This window comes from Macaca mulatta, chromosome 12, assembly GCF_049350105.2.
Source record: "Macaca mulatta isolate MMU2019108-1 chromosome 12, T2T-MMU8v2.0, whole genome shotgun sequence".
Classification (NCBI taxonomy): Eukaryota; Metazoa; Chordata; class Mammalia; order Primates; family Cercopithecidae; genus Macaca; species Macaca mulatta.
In genome coordinates this window covers 26,742,409-26,769,661 of record NC_133417.1, presented here as the reverse complement: position 1 = coordinate 26,769,661, position 27,253 = coordinate 26,742,409, and the positions used below count along the sequence as shown (strand labels likewise).

Here is a 27,253-nt window from a genome sequence, read left to right as displayed (position 1 = left end):
TTTTAAAAAGGTATAATAAAGCAAATAGCATAAGGGCTATCAAAAACAAAACAAAAACCAAACCTACTAAATTATACCTGGCAAAGAAACAATATAAGCATGGATAATAAAGTTAACAGAATTCATGTTTCAAATTATTATTTACTTCACTATACCTGGTACTTTACTAAAATTCGTAACTATTTTTTTTTTTTTTTTTTTTGAGACGGAGTCTCGCTCTACCGCCCAGGCTGGAGTGCAGTGGCCGGATCTCAGCTCACTGCAAGCTCCGCCTCCCGGGTTTACGCCATTCTCCTGCCTCAGCCTCCCGAGCAGTTGGGACTACAGGCGCCTGCCACCGCGCCTGGCTAGTTTTTTGTATTTTTTTAGTAGAGACGGGGTTTCATCGTGTTAGCCAGGATGGTCTCGATCTCCTGACCTCGTGATCCGCCCGTCTCGGCCTCCCAAAGTGCTGGGACTACAGGCTTGAGCCACCGTGCCCAGCCTAAAATTCGTAACTATTAAAGCATATTATCATATACCACAAAAAATCCAAGTTGAGGGATATAATGCAAAGCACACAACTCCCTTTACAAATATTATAATTCATCAACCCATTTCAGAATATAAAGACTAGTTACAAAAACTAAGTAATTCTTGCATCTTGAGGGGCAATAATAGCCACTTATGTAAGAAAATGTCTTCAGAAGAATAATAGCTAAAAATTGTTTATTTTGAATTAGACATTATGTTAATCACTTATCAGGTACCATGTCATTTAAATGATGTAGGAAGTACTATGAACTTATAGTTGAAAAAACTAAGGCAAAGAAAGATAAAATATGTATACCCCAAGTCATACATATGCTAAGTGGCAGAAATGGAATTTGAACTCAGGCAATCTAACTCCACTGACAGTGTTCCTAACTATCATGCTGTGAGCAAATGATGTAAGAACTACGTAAAACTAGAATAATTACTAGAGGTTGAGAAGCATGTGTGTGAATGTGTGTGTTCACTGTTAATAAATGGTGATGTAGACCAGCCTGGCCTTCAGAAAAATACAATCTAAAACACTGAGAGACTATTTTTGACCATCATGTTAGCAAAAATTTATATGGTTGGTAATACCAATTGTTTGTAAGAAATTAAGGCTGGGTGGCCGGGCGCGGTGGCTCAAGCCTGTAATCCCAGCACTTTGGGAGGCCGAGGCAGGTGGATCACGAGGTCAGGAGATCGAGACTATCCTGGCTAACATGGTGAAACCCCGTCTCTACTAAAAATACAAAAAACTAGCCGGGCGTGGTGGTGGGCGCCTGTAGTCCCAGCTACTTGGGAGGCTGAGGCGGGAGAATGGCGTGAACCCGGGAGGCGGAGCTTGCAGTGAGCCGAGATCAGCCACTGCACTCCAGCCTGGGAGACACAGCGAGACTCCATCTCAAAAAAAAAAAAAAAAAAGAAATTGAAGCTGGGCACAGTGGCTCATGCCTATAATCCCAGCACTTTGGGAAACCGAAACAGAGGATCGCTTGAGGTCAGTTTAGGACCAGCCTGGGCAACATAGCAAGACTCCATCTTTACAAAAATTTTAAAAGTGAAAAACTCAGCCTGGCATGATGGTGAGCACTTAATAGTCCCAGCTACTTGGGAGGCTGATGTAGGAGGATCACTTGAGCCCAGCAGGTAAGGCTGCAGTGAGCCATGATCATGACACTGCATTCCAGCCTAGGAAACAGAATGAGATCCTGTCTCAAAAAAAAAAAAAAAAAAAAAAAAAAGTCCATAAAACCGTGTGTGTGTGTGTGTGTGTGTGTGTGTTGGTGAGGGGTGGTATGAAGAGAGGTTAGCTAATGGGTACAAACAGAAGGAATAAGTTCTAATGTTCAATAGTAAAGTAAGGTGACTGGCTAACAACAATGTATTGTATATTGCAAAATAACTAGAAGAAAAAACTTGAAATGTTCCCAACACATAAAATGATACACAAGTGACAGATTTATCAATCACTTTGAGGAGGAGGAGGAGAAGGAGGAAGAAGAAGAAAGTGAATAGATAAGCAACAAAATACTTGCAATAAAAGTATCTAAGGACTCATATCCAGAATATATGAAGAATTCCTACAAAGTAATAAGAAAAAAAGACAACTGCTTTAAAAAAAAATAGCCAAAGGCCTTGAACAGGCTTTTCACCAAGAAGATAGACAAATGGGCAATAAGTATATGAAAATCTCTATATGCTTCAGGAAAATGTAAAACCACAAGATCCTACCTCCCACCCTTCAGAAAGGCAAAAATTAAAATGACCAAAAACATCAAGTGTGCAGAAAAGAGTTAACATTGCAGGTCGGAGACTGCCATTCTTAGAAAGACCTGCTTGCAAAGTTGGCCTTTGACTAGCATCTGAGAACCTGGATTTTGAGAAGGTTTCCACCATTCCCAGAACTGATAAAAATGACTCACTATGCCTAAACAGTTTGTGCAAATAATATGGTGTTTGCTGAACACCTGCTTTCTTTATGGGAGTCTAGGATTTTGGTATGGTTAACCCTAAGCTTAAGCAAAGGATGCCTACTTGGCCAGCCCCTACTGATAACTCCCACTGCTGTGCCTCTAACAAGCTTCCCGGGGAAGACGACATTTCACACATGTGGTCACAATTTGTTGCAACAGGAATTAAGTGCACTCTGTGTAACTATACTATGAGAAGCTTTTTGGAAGCTTAAGCCTCATTTCTTCCAAACTTCATCCCATGTGCCTTTTCTCTTTGCTGATTTTCCTGCAATAAATTTTAGCCATGAGCACGATTATAGGCTAAGTTCTATGAGTCTTCCTAGAAAATCACTAAACCTGGGAATGGTCTTGAGAACCCACCAAATTGGGAGGATTATGTAGAATAACTACACTACTGTAAATTGTTGGTGAGAAGGTTAACTAGTTCAACCACTTTGGGAGACTATTTAGATACATCTACTAAAGCCAAAACATATTTGCACCATATAGTCCAACAACTCTACTCTTAGGAATATATCCAAAAGAAAATGAGTGCCTGTGTCTACCAAAAGAAACAAGAATGTTCACAGCAGCTTTATTCATATTAGCCCAAAGTGAAAACAACCCAAATACCCACCAACAGGTGAATGGATAAACAAATTGTGACAAATTCATAGAATAGAGTACTATGAAGTAATAACACATACACAAACACTGAAGCCTGCAACAAGGATGAATCTCAAAAACGGTAGTTAAATAAAAAAGCTCAATGGTATATAATGTATGATTATACAATGAAAGAGTATACAATGTATGATCACATTTATATACAAAAGAGTAAGCAAAGTATGCCATTTAAAAGGTTCAAAAACTGGCAAAACTAACCTATGGTGATTAAAAGTTAGAGAAAGAGTTGCTGGAGGGGAATACTGGACTTCACTATCCAATGCATCTGGCTATTTAATTTAAATAAATTAAAATTAAAAATTTAATTCCTTAGAAACATTAGCCACATTTCAAGCACTCAATAGTTACATTTGGATAATGGCTATTGTATTGAATGGGAAAGACAGAGAATGTAGAGCATTTCCATCTTCACAGAAGGTTTTATTTATCAGCACTGTTCTAGGATGATAGGAATTTTCTATATCTTGATCTGGGAAGTAGTTACATGCATGTATCAATATGAAAAAACTCACCAAGCAGTATACTAAAGATTTGTGCGCTTTTTATTTTTTTATTTTTATTTTTTGAGACAGGGTCTTGCTCTGCTGCCCAGGCTGGAGTGCAATGGTGCAATCATAGCTCACTGCAATCCCTGCCTCCCGGACCCAAGCCATCCTCCCACCTGAGCCTCCCGAGTAGCTGGGATTACAGCCATACACCACCACGCTCAGCTAATTTCTGTATTTTTTGTAGAGATAGGGTTTTGTCATGTTCCTCAGTCTGGTCTTTAACTTTTGAGCTTAAGAAATCTGCCCATCTTGGCCTCCCAAAATGCTGGGATTACAGGCGTGAGCTACCATGCCCAGCCAAGATTTGTACACTTTATTATATTAAGTTATAACTCAAAAATTAAGTAAATACATGAACGTATGTTTTTAAAATGACCAGCAGAAAACACATACAATACATATAACTGTAGATTCACATCTAAAATATGAAGAATTCATATAAATCAGTAAGAACAGGAGAGCAACCTAAAAGAAAAATCATAGGTGATTCACAGGAAAGGATGGCTAACATATTAAAAGATGCTCAGGTTCATGAAAATTCAGAAAAATACAATCTAAAACACTGAGAGACTATTTTTGACCATCATGTTAGCAAAAATTTATATGGTTGGTAATACCAATTGTTTATAAGAAATTGAGGCTGAGCATAGTGGCTCATGCCTATAATCCCAGCACTTTGGGAAACTGAAACAGAGGATCGCTTGAGGTCAGGAGTTTAGGACCAGCCTGGGCAACATAGCAAGACTCCATCTTTACAAAAATTTTAAAAGTGAAAAACTCAGCCTGGCATGATGGTGAGCACTTAATAGTCCCAGCTACTTGGGAGGCTGATGTAGGAGGATCACTGGAGCCCAGCCACTGCATTCCAGCCTAGGCAACAGAATGAGATCCTGTCTCAAAAAAAAAAAAAAAAAATCCATAAAACCATGTATTAATATGTACACGCATATATGTATTATACATCAATGCATTGAAACAGGTATAAGAAATATAACCCAAACCAATAATACTTGTTAGTTACTAGTTACTTCAAGGAATGTGAGTCAAAATTAGTGGATGGTGGCTTTCACTTTTTTTTTTTTTCTTTTTTTTGGGACAGGGTCTTGCTCTGTTGCCTAGGCTGGAGTACGGTGACACAATCACAGTTCACTGCAGCCTCAACCTCCTAAGCTCAACTGATGCTTCCACCTCAGCCTCCCAAGTAGCTGCAACTACAGGTGCATGCTACCCCCCCGGGCTAATTTTTTTTTTTTTTTTTTTTTTGGTAGACACAGGGTTTCGCCATGTTGCCCAGGCTGGTCTTGAACTCCTGGGCTCAAGCAATCCGCTCCCACCTCGGTCTCCCAAAGTGTCGGCATTACAGGCACTGAGCCACTATACCCAGCCTCTTTCATTTTTACTAGATTACAATTTTCACAATAAAATGTTTTCAGGCCAAGCGCAGTGGCTCATGTCTATAATCCTAGCACTTTAGGAGGTCGAGGCAGGCAGATGGCTTGAGTTCAGGAATTTAAGAACAGCCTGGACAACAGGGTGAAACCTCACCTCTACAAAAACCACAAAAAATTAGCCAGGCATGATGGCATGCACCTGTAGTTCCAGCTACTTGAGAAGCTGTGGTGGGAGGATCGCTTGAGCCCAGGAGGTCAAGGCTGCAGTAAGGCATGGTCACGCCACTGCACTCCCCACCTGGGCGACAAAGAGAGACTCTGAGTCAAAAAAACAAAACAAAACAAAACAAAACCCATAAAAACAACTATTGCTGCTGCTGTTTTTGAGTTACTGCTGTTCTACATCCTAATGGTGTATATGGCTTCAAACTATATTTTTGAGCAGATAAAAGCTAATCATATAATTGAAGGATATTTACTTCTGTTCTCTCTACATATTTTTGGATTTTCTTTTTCTTTTTTCAAATCAATAAATTTTTATTCAAGGAATTCCATGTCGTGATTTCTTCCACTGTCCATCAAGGTCACTTTAGATCCTCTAAAGAGCTGGAGTCAAAAGATTTATCTTCAAGTTAGCCCTTTCTAATGAAACTGAGGCTTATTTTAATCCAGTTGTCCTGTTAGCCCATAATTCTTTTATTTTGGCCTCTGTCGTCTCCTTTTAATATGGATATACTGAAAAAGACTTCAAAATTCACCAAGAGTCTTTGGGATCTAATTTCTTCAACCAATTTACTTTAGGGTCCTTTTTACTGTAGGTGATGGATCTGCCTGGTTCTCAATTTGACACCCTAAGCGATCATACTCAAGAATAGTACAGATGTGTGGAATACGCCAATACCTTTAACTCCAGACATCATGTTCTCAAGATAAAAGCCTTTAAAACAAAAAGCCATCATATGTATCAAGTCAACATGAAATTGGAATGCAAAATCAATACTGCTGAGGATTCCCCTCATATCCCATGCTGTTTAACTATCTCTTCGACAGTCCTAGAATCAATTTTTTTTTTTTAGTAAGAGACAGGGTCTATCTTTGTTACCCAGGCTGGAGTACAGTGGTGCCATCAAAGCTCAGTGCAGCCTCTAACTTCTGGGCTCAATCCTCCTGCCTCAGCCTCCTCTTTCTGAGTAGCTGCAACTACAGACACATGACCCAATACTCAGCTAATTTTTAAATTTTTGTGGAGATGAGGTGTTTGTTACTTTCTTGCACAAGCTGGTCTTGAACTCCTAGCTTCAAGAAATAATCCCACCTCGCTGTGGGGATTGCAGGCTTGAGCCACTGTGCCTGGCCTGGGACCAACCTTTATGGCTATCAGTACTCCCATCAGTTAATTGTGTCAGGTATCATAATATCCCTTCTTACATGTATCAAAACTCATACTGAACAATGAGTTCTGGGTTGCAAAAGAGGATTTATTTTTTGCACCTATTTATAAGTCTTTGTCCACAAGTTAAACAAAAACATACATAAGTGCAGTTGGATTTTCTTTTTTAAACATCTGAGCATTCACCACTCAGTTTAACAAATAATAAACCACCTTATATATGATGAGGTGATCTACTTAAACTTCAAAACATTTCTCAATTACAGAAATGGCAAACCTAAAAACCCCAAAAGTTTACTTAGATTTCTTTAATCTTTAAACATAGACTTTGTTCAAGCTTTTAAAAATCCTTGATTAAATCAAGACCACATTTATCTATGTCATTGGGAAATCTTTACCTTTAGTTTCTTTAAACATAGTCTATATGTTTATTTTTAGACATAAACTTTTTTTTTTTTCTTCTGAGACCAAGTCTCGCTCTGTTGCCCAGGCTGGAGTGCAGTGGTGCGATCTTGGCTCACTGCAACCTCCGACTGCTGGCTTCAAATGATTCTCCTGCCTCAGCCTCCCCAGTAGCTGGAAATACAGGTGTGCACCACTGCGCCCAGCTAATTTTTGTACTTTTAGTAGAGACGGGGTTTCACCATGTTGGCCAGACTTGTCTTGAACTCCTGACCTCAGGTGATCTGCCCACTGCGGCCTCCCTAAGTGCTAGGATTACAGGCGTAAGCCACCGCACCTGGCCTAAACATAGACTTTTTAGAGAATTTTCCTTACCCCAAGCACTATCTTCTACTAGGATGAAGTTATATAAACCATAAAATAAATTAAAATGGAAAGAACTAGTGCATCCTACCTGGGTTACTGGAATGTAGAGAGGTTCTCCATTATGCAGCAGTGTAAGTTTCCCATGCTGATAGAGCCGTCCTTCCGGCCTTAAATTTGCCATCTCCTTAGGTCCTCCTTTCTTGCCACTCTCTTGTCCATTTCCTTTAAGTTCTTCAGTATCACTTAGGCATTCAAAAAATTCTTCTTCGCTGTCACTCCAGGAATCCCAAGATTTTCCTACCTCTCCCTTGTCCTTATCTGTTTCTTTTAGATCATCTGGCCCCAAATGGTCTCCTGCTTTTCCAGCATCCCCTGGATATATATTAGTGACATTATCTGAAGCACTTGTCTTTTTCCCCTCATCACGTGCCTTCTTTCTTTCAATACAACAATTTAACATCTTAAGAAAAGAGAAATAACATTTATAGTTGAATTAGTTACAGAAAAATAAAAATCTACCTACTGCTTGAATATTTAATTTTCACTCTCCACTTCTCAGGACATTGTGAACTGCAGTGACTACTGACTATAGATAACCTACAGCAGCACCATGAGAACATCATGTAACCCATTATTACATTTAGTATTAGAATAATCTCTGATTAAATCAAGACCACATTTATCTACGTCATTGAGAAATCTTTACCTGTAGTTTCTGATGCAGTAAACAACACCTCAGATCTGGGGGTCCACTTGCTAATCTATCAAATAAAGTAAGGAGAAAAGACAGCTTAGTTTTAGTAAAATTGCTTCAGATATGATTATTTTCTATACTACCATAATTTTTAGCTATATTGATAAGAAATCAAAACTAGATTTCCACACGTAAGTGAATTCCAGAGGGGGAGCACATAGAATTAAAAAGATGAAAATTTATTTTATACTCCTAGTCCACAAACCACCAACAGCAAATATAACAGATACTTCAAAACATAACAGCAAATTAGTGATAGTTTTCAGGCCAATAAAAACTCAAAATGAGAAAAAGTCCCTGAACCCCCTTCTAGGAAGTACTAGCACACAGTATTTCACACCATACAAAATAAATCAGTTGTGTATTCAGTGCTAAATTCTTACAGTGGATTCTCACTGTAAAAACCACGATCTCCACCTGTATTTCAATAGGACCTCAGACTGTCTCTAGTTCTAGGTTCCTCTAGACCACTAGGTTCCCAGCAATCAGCCAGAGGCACTCTCTCACATTCAACATGCTTCTGGGTCTGTAAAACGTTCCAGAGCAAACTGTCTAGAACCAAGAGAGAATCCAGCTAAGCAGAGATTGGAAAATGATATAAATGTTTTTGGATCAGTAATCATTTTATATTGCTCATAATCATGATTCTCCTATCTTAGCATGGGTAGATGAGCACTAAACTATGCAATATCAACCTATGTGCTAATGAAAATGTTCTGTTTGATTAAGTAAAATGTCAATTACAAAATACAGGTTTATTACAAAAGACTTTGAAAATACATAAAAGTATAAAGAACAAAATAAAAATATAATTTCACACTGGAAAAAACTGATAGCATTTCATGTTATTTATAATCTTTTTCCTGTACAAATATAGCAACATAATTAAAAGCACGTTGTATATGTATTAGTATATTATACTTTATTAGAAACAATATGAACATCTGTTATTAAAGATTCTTGGGGAAAAAATTGTAATCAATCTGTAATTTTCTATTATAGAGATACAGTACAATTTATTTATTCTTTTATGTTTGATATTTAGGTTTTGCCTTTTTTTCTATTATATTAATAAATTTGCTGCAGTGAACACCTCTAACATAAATCATGTCTAAGCGTCTTGCCACTTTCTTAGGGCAGATTTCCTAGAAGAGGGAAAAATAGGTCAAAAGTCAAATGTCTGCTAACAAACAAAATCCTATCAAAACAACTGAAAATTGAAATTATTACCCTGGAATTAGAAAGTTGTTTTCCCATCGGAAACGCATTTCAAGAACAAATTCCTGCCAGAGGTGTGCCACTCCTTTCAACCCTCCATGGTAAAAATTGATCATACAGAGACACAAAGCCAATTTGTATGTTAAACTGTCAGATGGTGCAGACTTGAACTGATTGTAGAGATTCTAAATTTAACGAAATAGAAACAAAGCAAACTTGTTACCAAAATATTTTACACATATAATTGAAGAGTTCATAGGGAGAGATTTTAGTTCTAAAATTAACCTATCCCACCTAAACTAGGCATTATCAAATGTCTAATACACTACTGCATAAACTATTCTTAGGCAGTCCCACATTTTCAAGATTTCTACTAAGATTAAAAACATAAAGCTATAGTTTAATGAAGCTAAAGTTGTAGCTTTCAATTTCTTCTGTGGAATCTCTAGGAAATATTCCAAATTTCATGTGTTGTTTTAAAAATCTTTTAATTACAAAATGAGCATGTCTAAACAAACAAATATCATAACTGTCTAAACTGAAAATGTAAAAAGCCTTTGCTTTTTTCTCTCACCTCATGAAATCTACTTTTCAACAATAACTGTAAAGTTTGACATATATCTACTCTTGTCATTTAAATTCTTCCACTTCTTAATTTTTCAAAGACTAAACAAAGAGACCATGAAAATTTACCTAATTTTACACATTTTACTTCATTAAAGAGTTTTCCATTTACTAACTAGTTTTAAAATATAGAAAAGAATCTGTTGAAAAACATAAATTTAATGATTTCACCAAAACTCTACAATGAGAGAAATCCTACAGCTGTGTAGAGTATATTCATGCTATTTTTTCATTGTTTCCAGAAAAATTCTTGCTGCTCAAAATGTGTATCTGTGCTAGTTATCTAGGTGGAAACCATGATCTCCCATCCAAAATTCCCAAGGTGATTTTTAAAATAAAAAGATATTAAGCTATTAAACTAGAAATATATAGAACCTCTAGAAATTCAGTGCATTTAAAACATTTTAATATTAAACCCCAAATCAACTTACATAGTCTTCACTCTCTGATGGAGGATAATTATTATCTGTTGAAGTAGTTACATCTAATGGTTTCTCAGAAACAGCATCAGGGAATAAGAACTTGAAGGAAAGGAAAAAAACAATCGTGTTTTAGACCACATTTCCTATTTTGTTGACTTTTATAACCCATATAGACATTATTTAACTTTTTAATGGTTTTGCTGCTCTAACAATAGAAATGTTCCAGTTGTATTGGCCAGTTTGTTCTACAATCTCAATTTTTTTCTATTTTCCCTTGAAAATACACAAGGTTTCAGTGACTAGCCAATTTTAGAAATTAGAATTCTTTTCTTAAAAGTAATCACTTGATTCTGTAAGCTGAATGGTGCAAAAGCAAAATCTCATCACTGTGACTTCATGCTCATCCAAGGCCATTACATTTTTTTAGAGTTACTACTATTTAAAAAACAAAACCATAAAAGACAATTTAAAAACACCCATGTACTCATGAGGATCTGAAGAGTTATATCATCCACAGGCTTTCATATATAGACTACTAAGAGATGATATTCAAAACCCACAATTTTATTTTATGATACCCCTGGAAAGTAGGAAGCAGTCTAAACCTATAATAACCGACGTACCTTTTCCATGTGGTTTCTGTTTATATGTACGTGTAGGAGTGGTCAAAACAATCCAGTGTACATGACAACTAAGCTACATGATTTGAATAACATTCTTTAAGAATACAGTCTTAAAAAGGAGGCTCTCTACAGAAATTTATTTATAGTCCTTTTACCACTGTTCCTCTCAATTGTTTTGTGGTATTGCTGATTAGTAATTCCTCTATGTATACTTTGCCACATATTATAGAACATGTCCAACACTTTTAAAAATTAGATGACCTACTATGTGCCAAGTGCCAGTACCAGGCACAATTACCAGCATTGTCCTATTCTCATACAACTGTTTGAGCTAAGTATCACTGCCCACATCTTACGACGTACAAGCTAAAAAGTTGGCTAAGAGTTTTGTTCAGACAAATGGTAGATAAGATTAACATTAAGTTTCCAAGTCCAGTTTTCTTTTCAACACTTTTCTTGAAGGTTCTTCCCAATGCACAAATTTCCAGGAATATTATTTTAACCACAATTACAGTAAAAATAGCTATCATTTATCAAAGGCCCATATATGCCAGGCAGTGTCACAGAAGATCCTGTAATCCTCACAGCAATCTCGCAAGGCTTTGTTAGCCAGATTTTATAGATGAGGAAACTGAAGTGACTTATTCAAAGTCACGCAGTAAGTCATGCAGACATTAATCCATGGTGTGGATGCCCCCAGGCTGGGGCCATTCCATCCTGTTATACCTAGGAGCCACCTTAGCCCTCTACTTATCTCCCTCTCATTCTCACTAAAAGCTTTCTCTCAACTACTGTCAAAGCAACTTTTCAAAAATATAATTCTGGGGCCAGGTGCAGTGGCTCACGCCTGTAATTCCAGCAGTTTGGGAGGCCGAGGCGGGCGGATTATGAGGTCAGGAGATCAAGACCATCCTGGCTAACACGGTGAAACCCCATCTCTACTAAAAAAATACAAAAAATTAGCCAGGCGTGGTGGCACGCAACTGTAGTTCCAGCTACTAGGGAGGCTGAGGCAGGAAAATCACTTGAACCCAGGAGGTGGAGGTTGCAGTGAGCCGAGACGCGCAACTGCACTCCAGTCTGGGTGACAGAGCGAGACTTCATCTCAAAAAAAAAAGAAAAAAAATTCTAATCATTTTGATCTTCTACTTAAACTGCAAGATAAAAGCCAGTGCTTCAGCATGGCAGGTTATCTACTACTTCTCCAGCCTCAACCCTGGTCACGCTCTGGGAAGCACCCTACAAAATGTCAACTGTTCAGCATGCTCTCGAACCTCTTCTATTCCTCTGCTTCTAAAGCCTTCTTTTCATCAAGATTCAGCTCAAATGTCCCTCTTCATGAAGCCTTCCCTGATTCCCACTGCCCAGACAGGGACAAATGCACCTCTGCTGTGCTCTCACAGCCCCCTTGCCAGATTTCTCACGTGCAACATGGTATCATAAGTACTATTTACTTTCCTTCTCACCACTAAACTAGTAGGAATTTTCTATATGTGGTAACTGTTTCACTCATTTTATATTCCAAAGTCACTGTCTACCACATAGAAGGAGCTGAATATATAATGAATAAATGATTCTGCAGATAGACCTATAAAGACAGAACATTTAATTACCAGGAGAATAGTATTGAGGACATCATTATTTAGCGGTGACTCCTCTACACCTCTGTGTTTTCGGATTTTCTTCTTTGCAGTGTGTACCATATTTGAAACTGATAATTTATGAATTGGAACTGATGCTGGCTCTGTCAATTTTGACAAAGCATGAGTTATATCAGCAGTTTCTAAAAAAAGAACAGAAATAAATATAAATTATATCGCCAACCTTAGCAGGTGAAAGTGATGAACAAATTGATGATTGTATAGAATATTTTACTCATTCTTTTTACTAGTGTTACATGGTCTTGGAATTATAAAATATTAATATACACATTCAGCTTTATGTGCAAGCATGAGTGACAATGGTGTCACACAAATTATTTCTCCCCAGGAGACTTCAAAATTTAACCTCTAAAACTCTACTTTTCAAAATATTTTACATTTTTGGTGGAAAGAACTTATTAAATGCCCTTAATGTCTTAACAAGCACTGGGTATAGCCTGGAAAGGAACTGTAGCTGTCTAGTCCATCAAAACTTGATTCTCCAACTTAATTCAAAATGAGAAAATAGATGAAAAGTTGCTGAAAAATGTGCCAAGGAAAAAGAGGAAGACATCTGAAGGTAATGTTAAAAAAAAAATGTAGGTTACCTTTGCCTTCTTCCTCAAATGCGGATCGTCCAAGAATCTCATCAGTTGACTCCTTTCGACGGCAAATTTTAAAAAATTCAGTGACAAAATCACCTATGTAGGAAAAAAGTTATCATTTTTGACACTTAAGTGAAAAAACAAAATCAGTCCTATAAATTATGTTTTCCACAAAAGCTATTAACTAAGATATGGTAGAAAGTAAAACCATTCAGTTTTTCCATTGAAAAAGGCAAGAATTAATCCTATATCAAAGGTAGCCTTGTTCTTTTCTTTCTCTCCATGTCCCAGGATATTTAAAAAGCTTTTCCTTAGAATTCCTTCTAGAAGGAAAGAAAAAAATAATTGTACCTTACTATATGCCTCAATGAGACCCAGCATCCATCTGTCATTAAGTTACATAAGTAACAAGAACTTACTCTAGGTATGTAGTAATCTTTCCCCAACTGCTACACTACTAGAATCTAAATCCATTAATAAATAAAATAAAGAAGAAACACTAAAGATATGTTTCTAGAGGATTAGGAAATCATGTAGGATAAATATATTTCAGTTTCTGCTACATATTAATGGTATTCTTTCTGTCATTATTATTATTTTTGAGACAGAGTCTTACTCAGTCGCCCACGCTGGAGTGCAGTGGCACAATCATGGCTCACTGCAGCCTTGACCTCCCAGGCTCAGGTGATCCTCCCACCTCAGCCTCCTGGGTAGGCTGGGACTGCAGGTGTGCATCACCATGCCCAGCTAATTTTTGTATTTTTTGTAGAGACGAGGTTTTGCCATGTTGCCAACGCTGGACTCAAACTCCTGGGCTCAAGCAATCCGCCTGCCTCAGCCTCTCAAAGTGCCGGGATTATAGGCATAAGCCATTGCACCCAGCTGTCTGTCATTATTATAAAAAGAGGTAAAGTGATTTGAATCTTCTAAAGAGCAACAATGTTTACACAAATAAAGGAATGCTTGACAAATACTATCAGTACTAAGATACATCAAGTACATCTAAATTTTATAATTCACCAACTAATTCTGAATTAACCCATAACTTTTTGGGGGCTTCCTCAGAAAGGTAGGAAAAGTCTATAATCTAGTCATACAAAATATTATAAGAAGTAAGGTAAGATCATGGAACATTAAACTAAAATGAGAATACTTTCAATTCTAAGATCCTCAGCAAATATCACAGAGTCACAAAATGAGGAATAATAATGTTACTAAGAAGCAACTTAGTACGTAAACATAATATGTAGTAATTCAATGATTAAACAACAGAAAGCATTTACTGTTCATTTACTATAACAAAGGCACTGTTAAATGTGATATATATACATGCACACAGGTACATAATCTCATTTGATCCTCCCAATAACCCTATGAAGTAAGTACTAATGTTATCTCTATTTTACTTATGAGGACTCTGGGGCTTAAAAAGATTAAGAAACTTGACCAATGTGGTCAATCTAGGATTTGAACTGAGGTCTGTCCAACTGTAAAACTCTTGACATTGACTCTACACTGTTGCCCTAAAACCCCAGACAAATTCGCCAATGGTGGACTTATACATTATACATCTTTGTTTTCGCTATTATATAGTTAGCACAAATGGCAACTACTAATCAGCATTTGACAAATAGCATATGAATGATAAAGAGCCCAAGAAAACAATGCTTTAGAGAAATGCATCATTACTGTCATAATAAATATTTGGTAACTCCATCAGTTAAATGGTAATATATCAAGTGATAGGGAGTTAAGGTAGCATAGATGAACATTAAAAAAAGGAGAAAATATTATGGGTACTAAATATAAGGAGGAAAAAGATGACAAGGCACATTGAGGAGATGGGTTCAAAAGACTTCATGAAAGAGATACACCTAAAAAAAGAGAAGGGGACGAATCCCAGACATAAGATACAATAATAGTATCTGAATAGCAATTAATATTTTTCAAAGTACTTCCATTTATGTTATTTCACTTGATCCCTCAAATAACCTTGTGAGGTGTATAAGATTATTCACATTTCTTTTCCCATATCAGAAATAGGCTGCAGGCCGGGCGCGGTGGCTCAAGCCTGTAATCCCAGCACTTTGGGAGGCCGAGACGGGCGGATCACGAGGTCAGGAGATGGAGACCATCCTGGTTAACACGGTGAAACCCCGTCTCTACTAAAAAATACAAAAAATTAGCCGGGCGCGGTAGCGGGCGCCTGTAGTCCCAGCTACTCGGGAGGCTGAGGCAGGAGAATGGCGTGAACCCGGGAGGCGGGGCTTGCAGTGAGCTGAGATCCGGCCACTGCACTCCAGCCCGGGCGCCAGAGCGAGACTCTGTCTCAAAAAAAAAAAAAAAAAAAAAAAAAAAAAAAAAAAAAAAAAGAAATAGGCTGCAGATGTGACACAACTCTACAGAAGGGCTCTAATGTGCACTATCAAAAACAGTGCTCTTCAGGCTGGGCGTGGTGGCTCACTCCTGTAATGCTAGCATCTTGGGAGGCCGAGGCGGGTGGATCACGAGGTCAGGAGATCAAAACCATCCTGGCTAACATGGTGAAACCCCGTCTCTACTAAAAACACAAAAAATTAGCGGGCGTGGGGGTTGGCGCCTGTAATCCCAGCTACTCGGGAGGCTGAGCAGGAGAATGGCGTGAACCCGGGAGGCGGAGCTTGCAGTGAGCTGAGATGGCGCCACAGAACTCCAGCCTAAGTGACAGAGTGAGACTCCATCTCAAAAACAAAACAAAAAAAAGAGCGTCAGAAAAATAAAGCTGAGATAATGAGAAAATAATGGAGAATTTGCTGGCACTATGCAAAAAAGGATTCACTGCTACTGGCAATGATTTTTTTCCTACATGGTGTTAACTGAGGAGGTGACAAAGTACAAAGAATGTATGCAGTGTTTCTGATTTGGAAGTTAAGCAGATCAGTGGTATTTCAGGAATGGAGCATTATACACCTTACCTAGCAAACACTGAGGATTCTCAGCTTTTCGAACTCTAACAGACCAATGCGGAGCTTGAATAGGATCCAAATCACTAAAACGCAAACCAATAAACATAAGATCCTAATTATGACAATCTGCAAGATTCATGAACTTATTAAAATGCAGTCTAATGAAAACATAGAAGGACAAGCAATCCATTTAGCCTCCCTTAAACTTACTCTTATCCAGATACATAGAGCCATTTGGATAAGTTTTTAAAAAATAACATCATAAGAAATCAAAGTCCTTAGACAATAAAACACAAAAGGGAACACTAAAATCAAAAGAAAACAATAAAAAATGCACATAAAAATTACTAGCAATTTGAGAGTTATTCTACTGAAGTTTTTTAATCTCATTGTATTACTACTCTTAACATACTTACGAATAAACATCATTATCCACAATGATCCCTTCAGTCAGATGAGGCCATGTAGTAGCTAAATGGAGTTCACTAAAGTAAAACATAAAATACAACCAAAAGCTTTAATACTGATTCAGCAATTATATTTAATACTTCTAGAAAACTATTCCAAGAAAACAAAAGTATGTTACAGTGGCATTATTTATAATACAACAAACTGGAAACAACTTATTTAGCAAATGGTAGCACATTCTTATGAAGTTAATGTTTTGCAAACATTAATCTCATTATACATAATAGTCAAAAAGCATAAATAACCCACCAACTAATGAATGGATAAACAAAATGTGGCATATCCATACAATGGTATATTTACAGTCATAAAAAGCACAGAAGTACCTTAATTCCCCCTTATCCACAGCCTCACTTTCTGCAGTTTTAGTTACCCTAATTCAACTGCAGTCTGAAAATATTAAGTGAAAAATTCCAGAAAAAAAAATCCATAAATTTAAAATTGCATGTTGTTCTGAGTAGCATGGTGAAATCTTGTGCCATCCCACCGCAGTAGGTGAATCATCCCTTTGTCCAGTGTATCTACACTGTCTATGCTATCTGCCCTGTTATTCACTTACTAACTGTCTTGGTGATCAGAGAGATCACAAGAAGAATGTGCATGGTACAATGAGATATACTGAGAGAGATAGATCACATTCACATAACTTTTATTAAGGAAGAATGTGCATGGTACAATGAGATATACTGAGAGAGACAGATCACATTCACATAACTTTTATTAAGGTATATTGTTATAGCTGTTCTATGTTATTATTAGTTATTATTGTCAATCACTTACTGTGCCTAATTTATATTTATTTTATGTATTTATTTATTTTGTATTACTACATCACCTGGAAATCTTACTGTGCCAAATTTATAAATTAAATTTTACTACTTATATGTATGCATAGGAAAAAACAATGTATTTAGTGTGTGGTACTGTCCATGGTTTCAGTCATCCACCGGGAATCTTGCAACATACCAGCTGTGGATAAGGGGTGACTACTGTACTGATTCATGCTACAAGATGGACAAACCTTGAAAACATGCTAATTAAAAGAAGTGAAACACAAAGAAAGCCACATGTCGTATGATTCCATTTATACAAAATGTCCAGAATAGGTAAATTCAAAGAGACAGAAAGTAGATCAGTGTTTGCCTAGAGTCAGAGGGCTGAGGAGACTAGGGGGAAATGATGGCTAAGAGGTGAAGAATTTCTTTTTAAGGTTATGAAAATGTTCTGGAATTAGATGATTATGATGGTTGCACAGCTCTGTAAATATTAAAAACCATTGAATTGTACACTTTTAAATAGCGAATTTTATGGCAGGTAAATTATATCTCAAGTTTCAAAAATGTTATAGATCAGGAGTTGGCAAACATTTTCTATAAAGAGCCAGAGAGTAAGTATCTTAGGCTTTGTGAACCATGTACAGTCTGTTTTATTTTTTTTCTTTTATAACCTTTAAAAATGTAAACACCATCCTGACTTCACTGACCATACAAAAACAGGCTAATGGCCAGATCTGGCCCAAAGGACACAGTTTGCTGAATTATAGATGAATATTAAATCTCAGAAAGTTTTCATGTAAAATTATAAAATAAAGAAAGCAAATGTAGGTCTTTCTTTCTTTTTTTGAGACGGAGTCTTGCTCTGTTGCCCAGGTTGGAGTGCAGTGGTGTGATCTTAGCTCACTGCAACCTCTGCCTGCCAGGTTCAAGTGATTCTTGTGCCTCAACCTCTTGAGTAGCTGGGATTACAGGTGTGCGCAACCACACCCATTTAATTTTTATATTCTTTCATAGAGACGGGGTTTCGCCACGTTGGTCAGGCTGGTCTTTAATACCTGACCTCAGGAGTCGCCCACTGCAGCCTCCCAAAGTGCTAGGATTACAGGCATGAGCCTGTGCCTGGCCCAGGTGTACATCTTTCTTTATTTCCAGTACTACATTCATCCCAGCAGGCTATAGCATCATAAAGCACAGTAAAATCAATATCAATATAAATTTGAAGTAAAATATTCCCACAATTCAAATGACAGGTTGAAATTCTCACCTAATAGGATCTTCGCAGGCACCAAATGGTAACTTGCCAAACTCCAAACCTCCAACTTCTCCTCCTACAAGGGCATCTATGTCTAAACAAAAGAAATATTTTTCCATCATTTGGGAAAAAATACAGAAGAGTCTATTCTAGCTCAGCCCTTTGGAATATTATAGCTTTAAAAGTGTCTACAAGAGAACACATATAGCAAGTTAGCAAGTTAGAGCAAGTTACAGCATACGTAGTCTAACAAATATTTGACTTCCCCAGAGAACGTTATAGTAAAAGGGCACACTTATTTCCTATTTATCCAATATTTCATTCAGGCCATGTATTTTAAACTTTGCCCTTCTCAAATATTCCTTAAATATTACTCAAGAGAATATTACTTCTGTAATTTTTTTGCATTTTAAAAGAATGTAATTAATATAATCCAAAAAGAGTATCCAAGTATTTAAAAATCTATTCACCAACTACATTAATCAGTTTTGCTGTCAGTAATTTCTGAATAGGAAATTAGTACATTTGTCATCATTAATAACATTATATTTTGGTTGACAGTAAATGGAAATATATAAAGATCAGAAAAGAACCTCCTTTCCATTATGAATGGCACACTAGACTAGAAGAGAACTTAGAAGGTAAATCATTCCTCTTAGTTCTGTCTCTCCTGAGGAAGTAATAAGCATTTCTAAAAGTCATCAAAAGAATTTTTTTTCTCTTTGAAATAATACAAATTGTGATGTTTAATTATTCACATTACACAAGCATTTCCTAAAATTAAAGCCTACTGAGTTAAGAAAACTTCCCATATTTGCTAAAATCACATCTGATATTTATCTACATCCTAAGTAAATGATTTAAAATTAGTCATCAAATATGAATCAATTACTTGATTCGGTAAATTTTCTCAAGTCAATTCCATTTTTCCAGCTAAAGAATGCTTATAATAAGAAAGATCACAATGACTAGCATTGTTACAAGTGAGTTTGTAAAAGTTCAAAATTACGAGCACATTTTTATAAATTAGTAAATTAAAAATTATTACTAAAATATAACTGTTTTAGCTGAATTAAAAAGGGAGAAGCAACTCGTGGAATGAAAAGCGTATTGGGCTTGGAGTTTGACTAGTGTTTGTACGCAAACTTTATCACATGGTGACCATATGACTTTAAGCCACTTACGTGAGTTCTTTAAAAAACTTACAATCTAAGAAACTTACATCTCTAAGAAGGATAATAATACATGTCTTGGGCCGGGCACAATGGCTCAAACCTCTAATTCCAGCACTTTGGGAAGCTGGGGAGGGTGGATCACCTGAGGTCAGGAGTTCGAGATCAACCTGGCCAACATGGTGAAACCCCATATCTACTAAAAAATACAAAAATTATCCAGGCATGGTGGCGCATACCTGTACTCAGGAGGCGGAGGCTGAGGCAGGAGAATCGCTTGAACCCAGGAGGCAGAGGTTGCAGTGAGCCGAGATCATGCCACTGCACTCCAGCCTGGGTGACAGAGCAAGACTCTCTCAAAAAACAAAAGATAATAATAATAATTGTCTCATAGGTAAGTGAAAATTATACAAAATAGGATATAAAATATGAAAAGCACAGTGTCTTGTCCATATTATATTACATGTTCAGTCCCTTTCCCCTTATAAAGGAAAATGTTAAGAATTTATATGACTTTCAACTTACTGAGGGAGAAGGTTAATATTTTTAATCCCCATTTTAAAAACTTGACAATGGAAGATTAACAAAGACCTTATTGGCAATCTTATAATGCTAAGGTTCTAACTCTTGGGCTTCTTCACAGATCACCAGCAGACAACACTACCTTAGGAAAGCTTTAAAACTGCTTTGTAAGAGAGTAGCCTTGGGGGAAAAAAAAAGTAAGATAAGAATGGAAACTTCTAACTAGATGTATACTATAACTTGTCCAGTGGGTACTGTTATCTGGGAACTAAAATCACCAACACAAACATTTGCATGTTTCTTCTGATATAAATCTAAAGCTTAGCTTTTATTTCTCTGTTGTAGTTTAGATACGGTCCTTTCATAGTGTACATTAGAGTTGCAAATTATTTTGTGATATATAAAATAAAATAGTAGTAGTACATATAACTGCCAAAAGCTAAGGATATATTACATTAAAAAAAAATTTTTTTTGAGACAGAGTCTCACTCTGTCACCTAGGCTGGAGTACAGTGGTACAATGTCGGCTCACTGCAACCTCCACCTCCCAGGTTCAAGGGATTCTTCTGCCTCCGCCTCCCGAGTAGCTGGGATTACAGGCTCCTGCCACTGCACCTGGCTAATTTTTGTATTTTTAGTAGAGACAAGGTTTCACCATGTTGGCCAGGCTGGTCTTGAACTCCTGACCTCAGGTCATCTGCCTGCCTTGGCTTCCCAAAGTGCTGGGATTACAGGTGTGAGTCACCATGCCTGGCCTGTATTATATTAATTTTTATATCATCTCATGCCTACCAATTATTTTCAATCCTATAACTAGCCAACTACTTAGAACAAAAATAAACAATAAAGAATATTAGTTTATTTTATTTCTCTTTAGGGGAGGTAGATTAAAAAATGTTTTCAAGCTAGTGAAATTCTTGTATTTTATAAGTTTGTGTTATATTCCTTATTAGATGGGCTTCAATATAATCAAACATATGAAAGAAACACTCATGAATCAAAATGTTAATTAGGACATATGTCCATGAAACTGAGGTAATGTGTTGTTCATATTGCTGTCCTTAGCACTGCCTAGTCTATTACAGGTTAATAATTAATAATTGTTGAATGAATCTGTTTATCAAGGGTAAGCAGGCAAATTGATTTTGATTATATTTCTATAACATACAAGTTAATTATTATTTTCCCCTACATATATTTTTCTTCTCTGCTTTCCTTGTTTAGCCCCCTTTCTTGAAACAATACTCTCTTTAAAGTTTTTTGCATGTCTGTTCTCATTTTATGAGGGTGAGCTGAGAACAGCTCTGCTCTTATAATAGTCTAAAAACAGACATGTTAATCATTCGCTACATTTATGGCATATGATGTGCCACAGCAAGGGGTGCCTTATATAAGGCTTTTAAAGACAGATTGTCAAACATAGAGTATTACTATCTCTAGAAAACCCACAGTTTTTCTTTAAGAGAAAAAAAATGATAAGGGCAATGAAAGCAACAATATTACATTTAAAATGAATCACAAATATTTCTAATGTAAAACACTTGAAACTCTTGTTAAGTAACTGTAATTTCTGAATGTATCTTCTTTTCCATTTATATTCAGTAAGTTAAATATAGTTCTAAATGCTCTCACCTGGAGGTTGCTGAGGCCAAAAATACTGTTGCCAATCTTGAAGTACATAGGTGAATCGAATAGCAATACTAACTGGAGGCAATGGAGTTAAAGGACATCCCTAGGAAATACATGCAAAGACAATATCATGTAAATGCTGGTACCCTTTCGTATTAATTCAACATCAAAATTTCAAACTTATGGAACGGATTAATACTACCTTTATGAAACCTGGATTTTCAGATTCTAGTGTTAAACAACAGGGTGCATATTCTAGTTATTAAAAACATGATATTCTAGCCATTCGAAAGGAAAAATAAGTCACTGAAGTCATTAGAGCCACAGATGCAAAACTTAGGAAATCCTTTTCACAGAAGAAATTTTCACAGTCCAAAAGCTCAAGAAGTGGATCAGGGATGAACAAGAGGAAAGATCCTATACTAAGCAACAGTACTGGCAATTGTGAGACCGGGTTTTTAAAAATGGAAAAGTAAACTTTCCAAAGAATCACTGTATTTTTGTCCACATATTTGTGTGTACAGAAGGATTTCCATAATTTCTGCATACTGCTTCCACAAATGTTTTCATTTGATGTAGCTAAAAAAAGTTTCTAAAACAATGTCATAGCTTTAAAATAAAGCTGTTTAAACTGTTATTAGAAAAAGAGATATTACATTCTATTAAGCAAAATGTTCTTTAAAGTATCTTTTACTGTTTTAATCATAAAACACCATTTCTTACTATTCACTTCAGACATATTAAATGTGAAAAAAAGGTGATTCATTTTTCAAATAAGTAAAAGTATTAGAAAAGTATAAGACTTGGTTTGGGGAGAGAATGTCTCTTCTTTCTTTTAAATGAAAATAAACTCAAATGAAAGCCAACCTTGAATATTTAACCAAAATTTCAGACTAAGAGAAATGAATGCTCACTCACACAAAATAGATTAACGAATCAGTTAACAAAAGAAAACTTAGATTTATCTGTCAATTCATGAAAAATCACAAAACCTAATACTGTCATTTAAACATCCTATGACCTCAGCTTTCCTTCATAATGCTTAATCTGAACTAATATAAAATAGGACTTAAATATGCATAGGAATCACCTAGGGAACTTGTGAAATGCAGATTCAATACTCTTCTGCATATCTAACCAGTTTCCAGATGCTGCTGTTCAGGAGACTACACTTTGAGTGGCAAAGGAATACATGACATTTACATTTAGCTCAGCAGCAGCATCTATAAATGTCACTAGTAGCTTTAAGAACACAAACTCAGTCTGAAGTCACAAGAGTAGATAGCTGCTCCCAAAAAACTGAATTCAGTTTTGGGCTCCTGTGCCCAACAGCAAGGTGAGATTTTGGCTGGTCAGTGTATCAACTTTTTAGTCATGTCCAGAGATCAAATGAGCATTCACCTATAATAAGGGGTAAATGTTCTAGAAGCCATAACAAGGCCACTTTGACACATGACCTCTGATCCAGTCACACAGATAAATACAAAAACAGATTCCCAGAAATAAAGAATTAGGGCCAGGCACGGTGGCTCACGCCTGTAATCCCAGCACTTTGGGAGGCCAAGGCGGGTGGATCATTTGAAGTCAGGAGTTCAAGACCAGTCTGGCCAACATGGTGAAACCCCATCTCCACTAAAAATACAAAAACTAGCCGGGCAGTAGTGATGTGTGCCTGTAATCCCAGCTGTTTGGGAGGCTGAGGCAGGAGAATCGCTTGATCCCGGGAGGCAGAGGTTGCAGTGCCTCACCACTGCAGTCCAGCCTGGATGATAGAGTAAGACCCCATCTCAAAAAAAAAGAAAAGAAAAGAAAGAAAAGAAGAGAAGAGAAGAGAAGAGAAGAGAAGAGAAGAGAAGAGAAGAGAAGAGAAGAGAAAAGAAAAGAAAAGAAAAGAAAAGAAAAGAAAAGAAAAGAAAAGAAAAGAAGGGAGGGAGGGAGGGAGGGAGGAAAGGAAAGGAAAGGAAGAAAGGGGAGAGAGAGAGAGAGAGACAGAGATGAGAGAGAGAGAGAGAAAGAAAGAGAGAGAGAGTAAGAAAGAAGGAAGGAAGGAGGGAGGGAGGGAAAGAAGGAAGGAAGGAAGGAAGGAAGGAAGGAGGAAGGGAAGAAAGGAGGGAGGGAGGGAGGGAGGGAGGGAGGAAGGGAGGAAGGAAGGAAGGAAGGAAGGAAGGAAGGAAGGAAGGAAGGAAGGAAGGAAGGAAGGAAGGAAGGAAGGATTAGGATGAAAAATGATGGAAATATCTTTGTAGACCCTGGAGGATAACTGGGGTTCAAGGCACATGCCTTAAGGTATGGAAGGCGGCACTGACAATCTAGGATGAAACCAAAAGGGCTCAGTCCAGAATGAGGGCATTGCAAGACTCTCTGCTTAAGCCAGACATTGGGACAGGTCACTCCTGCTTGGCACAACGGCTTTATTGGAAGGTATGGGACTGGGGGCTATTGTGTGAAGGGAAAAAACCCTCACCTGCATGTGGTGAGCAAGCAACCCAAGATTCTAAGACCAGTTATCAAAACCCCAACATTACTACAGAGCAAGAGACTCCAACCACTATTTTAAGACCTAGTTCTGAAATATTCTGCAGGTAGGGAGTAACCATAAAACTACAAAATCACTAGACAGGATGGATGGGAGTGAACATTAAAAATTTAAAATGAAACTCATTCAAAATGAGCCTACAAACTAAACTTCTCAAAACATAAAAAAGTAGTTCTAAAAGAGACAAACATCCAAATCAACAGTCATAATATAATACCATAAAATGTAAAGAACATCTCAAGAACTAAGAATGTCTAAACTGAAAAAGAAAAGACGATGAAGTTGAGAGTTTTCAAATATTTACAGGATTAAACTTAAGCGCCCAAACCAGCTCTTAAATTCAATTTTCTCAAATCAATTTTGAGAGATGTTTCTTATCAAAAAAATAAGTTTTAGGTTTGTCAGATGATGAGATAAACTGATTAAAAACTTTTTTTAAAGTACTGCTAATAAATAGCCAAGATCTAAGTTGGGTTCCAGAGATCAATGTATTCCCTACCTTCAAAAAAGAGATGTGACATAAAAGATCTGAAGATAATATTCATTAATGATTTCTTAAGAAGAAAGACTAAGGCCCAGCGCAGTGGCTCACACCCGTTATCTTGGTACTTTGGGAGGCTGAGCAGGCGGACTGCTTGAGCCTAGGAGTTTAAGACCAGCCAGAGCAACATGGTGAAACCCTGTCTCTACAAAAAATATGAAGATTAGCTGTATGTGGTGATGCACACCTACAGTCCCAACTACTCAGGAGGCAGAGGTGGGAAGATTCAGTGACCCCAAGAGGTTGAGGCTACAGTGAGCCATAATCATGCCCTACACTGCAGCCTGGGTGATAGAGTGAGACCCTGTCTCAAAAAAAAAGAAAAGAGGAAGAGAAAGAAGAGGAAGAGGAGGAGGAAGAGGAGGAGGAAGAGGAAGAAGAAGAAGAAGAAGAAATGAGGCATTGATATTTCCATGTGACCAGAAACTTGATCTAAAAATTTTAAATATAATTGAAGACTTATGGTAAGAGCAAAGGAAAAATAATGGAGAAGATACTAATACATACTTGCCTTTTACAAAAATTTCCCAAACTATATGTGGAATTAAACAGTACCCACAGCACTTCAGAGCCCAGAAGGTTTTTGAAAAGAATATTACATATATACATGGAATTCTCTAAAATCGAAGCATCTGTAATTTTTCTAATGGAGATAATCACAAGCCACTGCTAACAGTTGTCACTTTGAGGAGACAGGTGGAGAGGTAAAAGAAGCTTTTACTTTAATTTCCTAACCTGGTAAATGCATTACATTTTTTTAACATCAAAGGGATTTATGTAGTTGCTAATAATCCTACCAGCACACTATTTAGGTCCTCAACACTAAAAACATATCTTTATGATTAAATTCTAATCCTAAATATCTTTCTAACAAATGTTACCTATGTAAAAATAAATTTCAGCAATTTTTTCTTAGAATTCTTTTTCTTTTGAAAATTCTCAAACCTTCAGAAAGGTTGGAAAACTAGTACAATGAACACCCATATGACTTTCACAGAGCTCATAATCATTAACACTTTGCCACACATACACATATATATATTAAGCATATGACATTTTTTTGGCTGAATCTTCTGAAAAAGGTAGGCATTATAACAATTCACCCTTAAATACGTTAGCATGTAATTCCTAAGAACAAGGACATTATTCTATACAACTATAATTATCACACTCAATAAATTTAACATTGATACTATTTTCAATATACAGTCCATATTAAAATCATCCCAATTGTCCCAATAATGTCCTTACTGACTATTTTGTTTTGATAAAGGATCCAATCAAGAATCATGCGTTGCATGTAGCTGTCAGGTCCCATTATCTCCTTAAATCTAAATTGCTTCCAGTCTTTATTTTGCCTATCATCATACTGACCAGTTACTGCTACAAAACAGGGCTCACTTTGGAAATATGTGATTGCTTCCTCATGGTTTGATTTATAGTATGTTAAACATTTTGACAGGAATGCCACATATGTAATTATATATCAAAATTAATATATTTACTTATAATCAATATACTTCATTATAATATACATATAATCAATATCCTAATCAATATACTTATATATTTAAGTGCTAAAGCTGCCACTATCTCACATAAGTGGCCAAATGCGATTAACAGCCATCACACGACACATGTCAGTTTATTAATCAACTGTGAGATAGTGTCATGTTCAGCACTTAACATACTCCAAATTTAAATCAGCATCCTAATAACCTAAGAGTAATATTTCTCTAAGTAGAGGATCCCCTCCACTACTTGGTTATCTAGCTTTCTCTATCTTCTAGAGGTATTCACAAACAGCTCCTCAACTTAAGCCCTAATCAGCCCCATTCCCCCAAGCCCCCCAGAGCAGCACAGGCAAGTCCTCCATAGCTACAGACAGTGTTGTTATAGAATATAAGAATATATTTAGCATGTCCCATTTAGCCCTGCTGCTCTCAGGCCTAGGATATAAGCCAGATTAACCATGAAAATTAAATCAAAGAAAGATTTGAGGGAAAAAATGCAATTCAGAACCCAAAGGGTTTAGACCTTAAGGAGTTCATAGTCAAATGCTTCAAATGCTCAAACAAGCAGCTACCTGAGCCCCACTAAGCTTGGGAGACTGGCAATATTGCCAACAGAGGACAAGGAGTAAAAGATACACGGTCAATAAATGCTAACAGACCGAACAAACAAACAAGTCAGTTGTTGCTTTAGCATTAGTACACTACAAATATAACTGGATATTTTGTTTATTTGAAATTACAAAGTAATTTGTGTAGTCAC

At 36.8% G+C, this 27,253-nt stretch overlaps 1 protein-coding gene and 1 non-coding gene across 3 annotated transcripts in view; both read right to left on the bottom strand.

The window, feature by feature from the left end:
• The window catches only part of RAB3GAP1 (RAB3 GTPase activating protein catalytic subunit 1), a 112,664-nt gene that overhangs the window by 25,008 nt on the left and 60,403 nt on the right, over positions 1-27,253 (bottom strand). For both annotated transcript variants that reach the window (XM_015109969.3, XM_077956911.1), the window contains 10 exons: positions 21,906-22,005; positions 18,592-18,673; positions 16,500-16,568; positions 16,093-16,166; positions 13,142-13,234; positions 12,507-12,676; positions 10,280-10,369; positions 9,237-9,409; positions 7,959-8,013; positions 7,341-7,712 (listed from right to left, as the gene is read on the bottom strand). In XM_015109969.3, coding sequence (XP_014965455.3) covers positions 7,341-7,712; positions 7,959-8,013; positions 9,237-9,409; positions 10,280-10,369; positions 12,507-12,676; positions 13,142-13,234; positions 16,093-16,166; positions 16,500-16,568; positions 18,592-18,673; positions 21,906-22,005 — 1,278 coding nt within the window. The remainder of the gene's footprint in view (positions 1-7,340; positions 7,713-7,958; positions 8,014-9,236; positions 9,410-10,279; positions 10,370-12,506; positions 12,677-13,141; positions 13,235-16,092; positions 16,167-16,499; positions 16,569-18,591; positions 18,674-21,905; positions 22,006-27,253) is intronic.
• Positions 6,508-6,635, bottom strand: LOC114671620 (small nucleolar RNA SNORA40). The gene has a single exon (XR_003721655.2). It is a non-coding gene; the product is annotated as a small nucleolar RNA SNORA40 (small nucleolar RNA).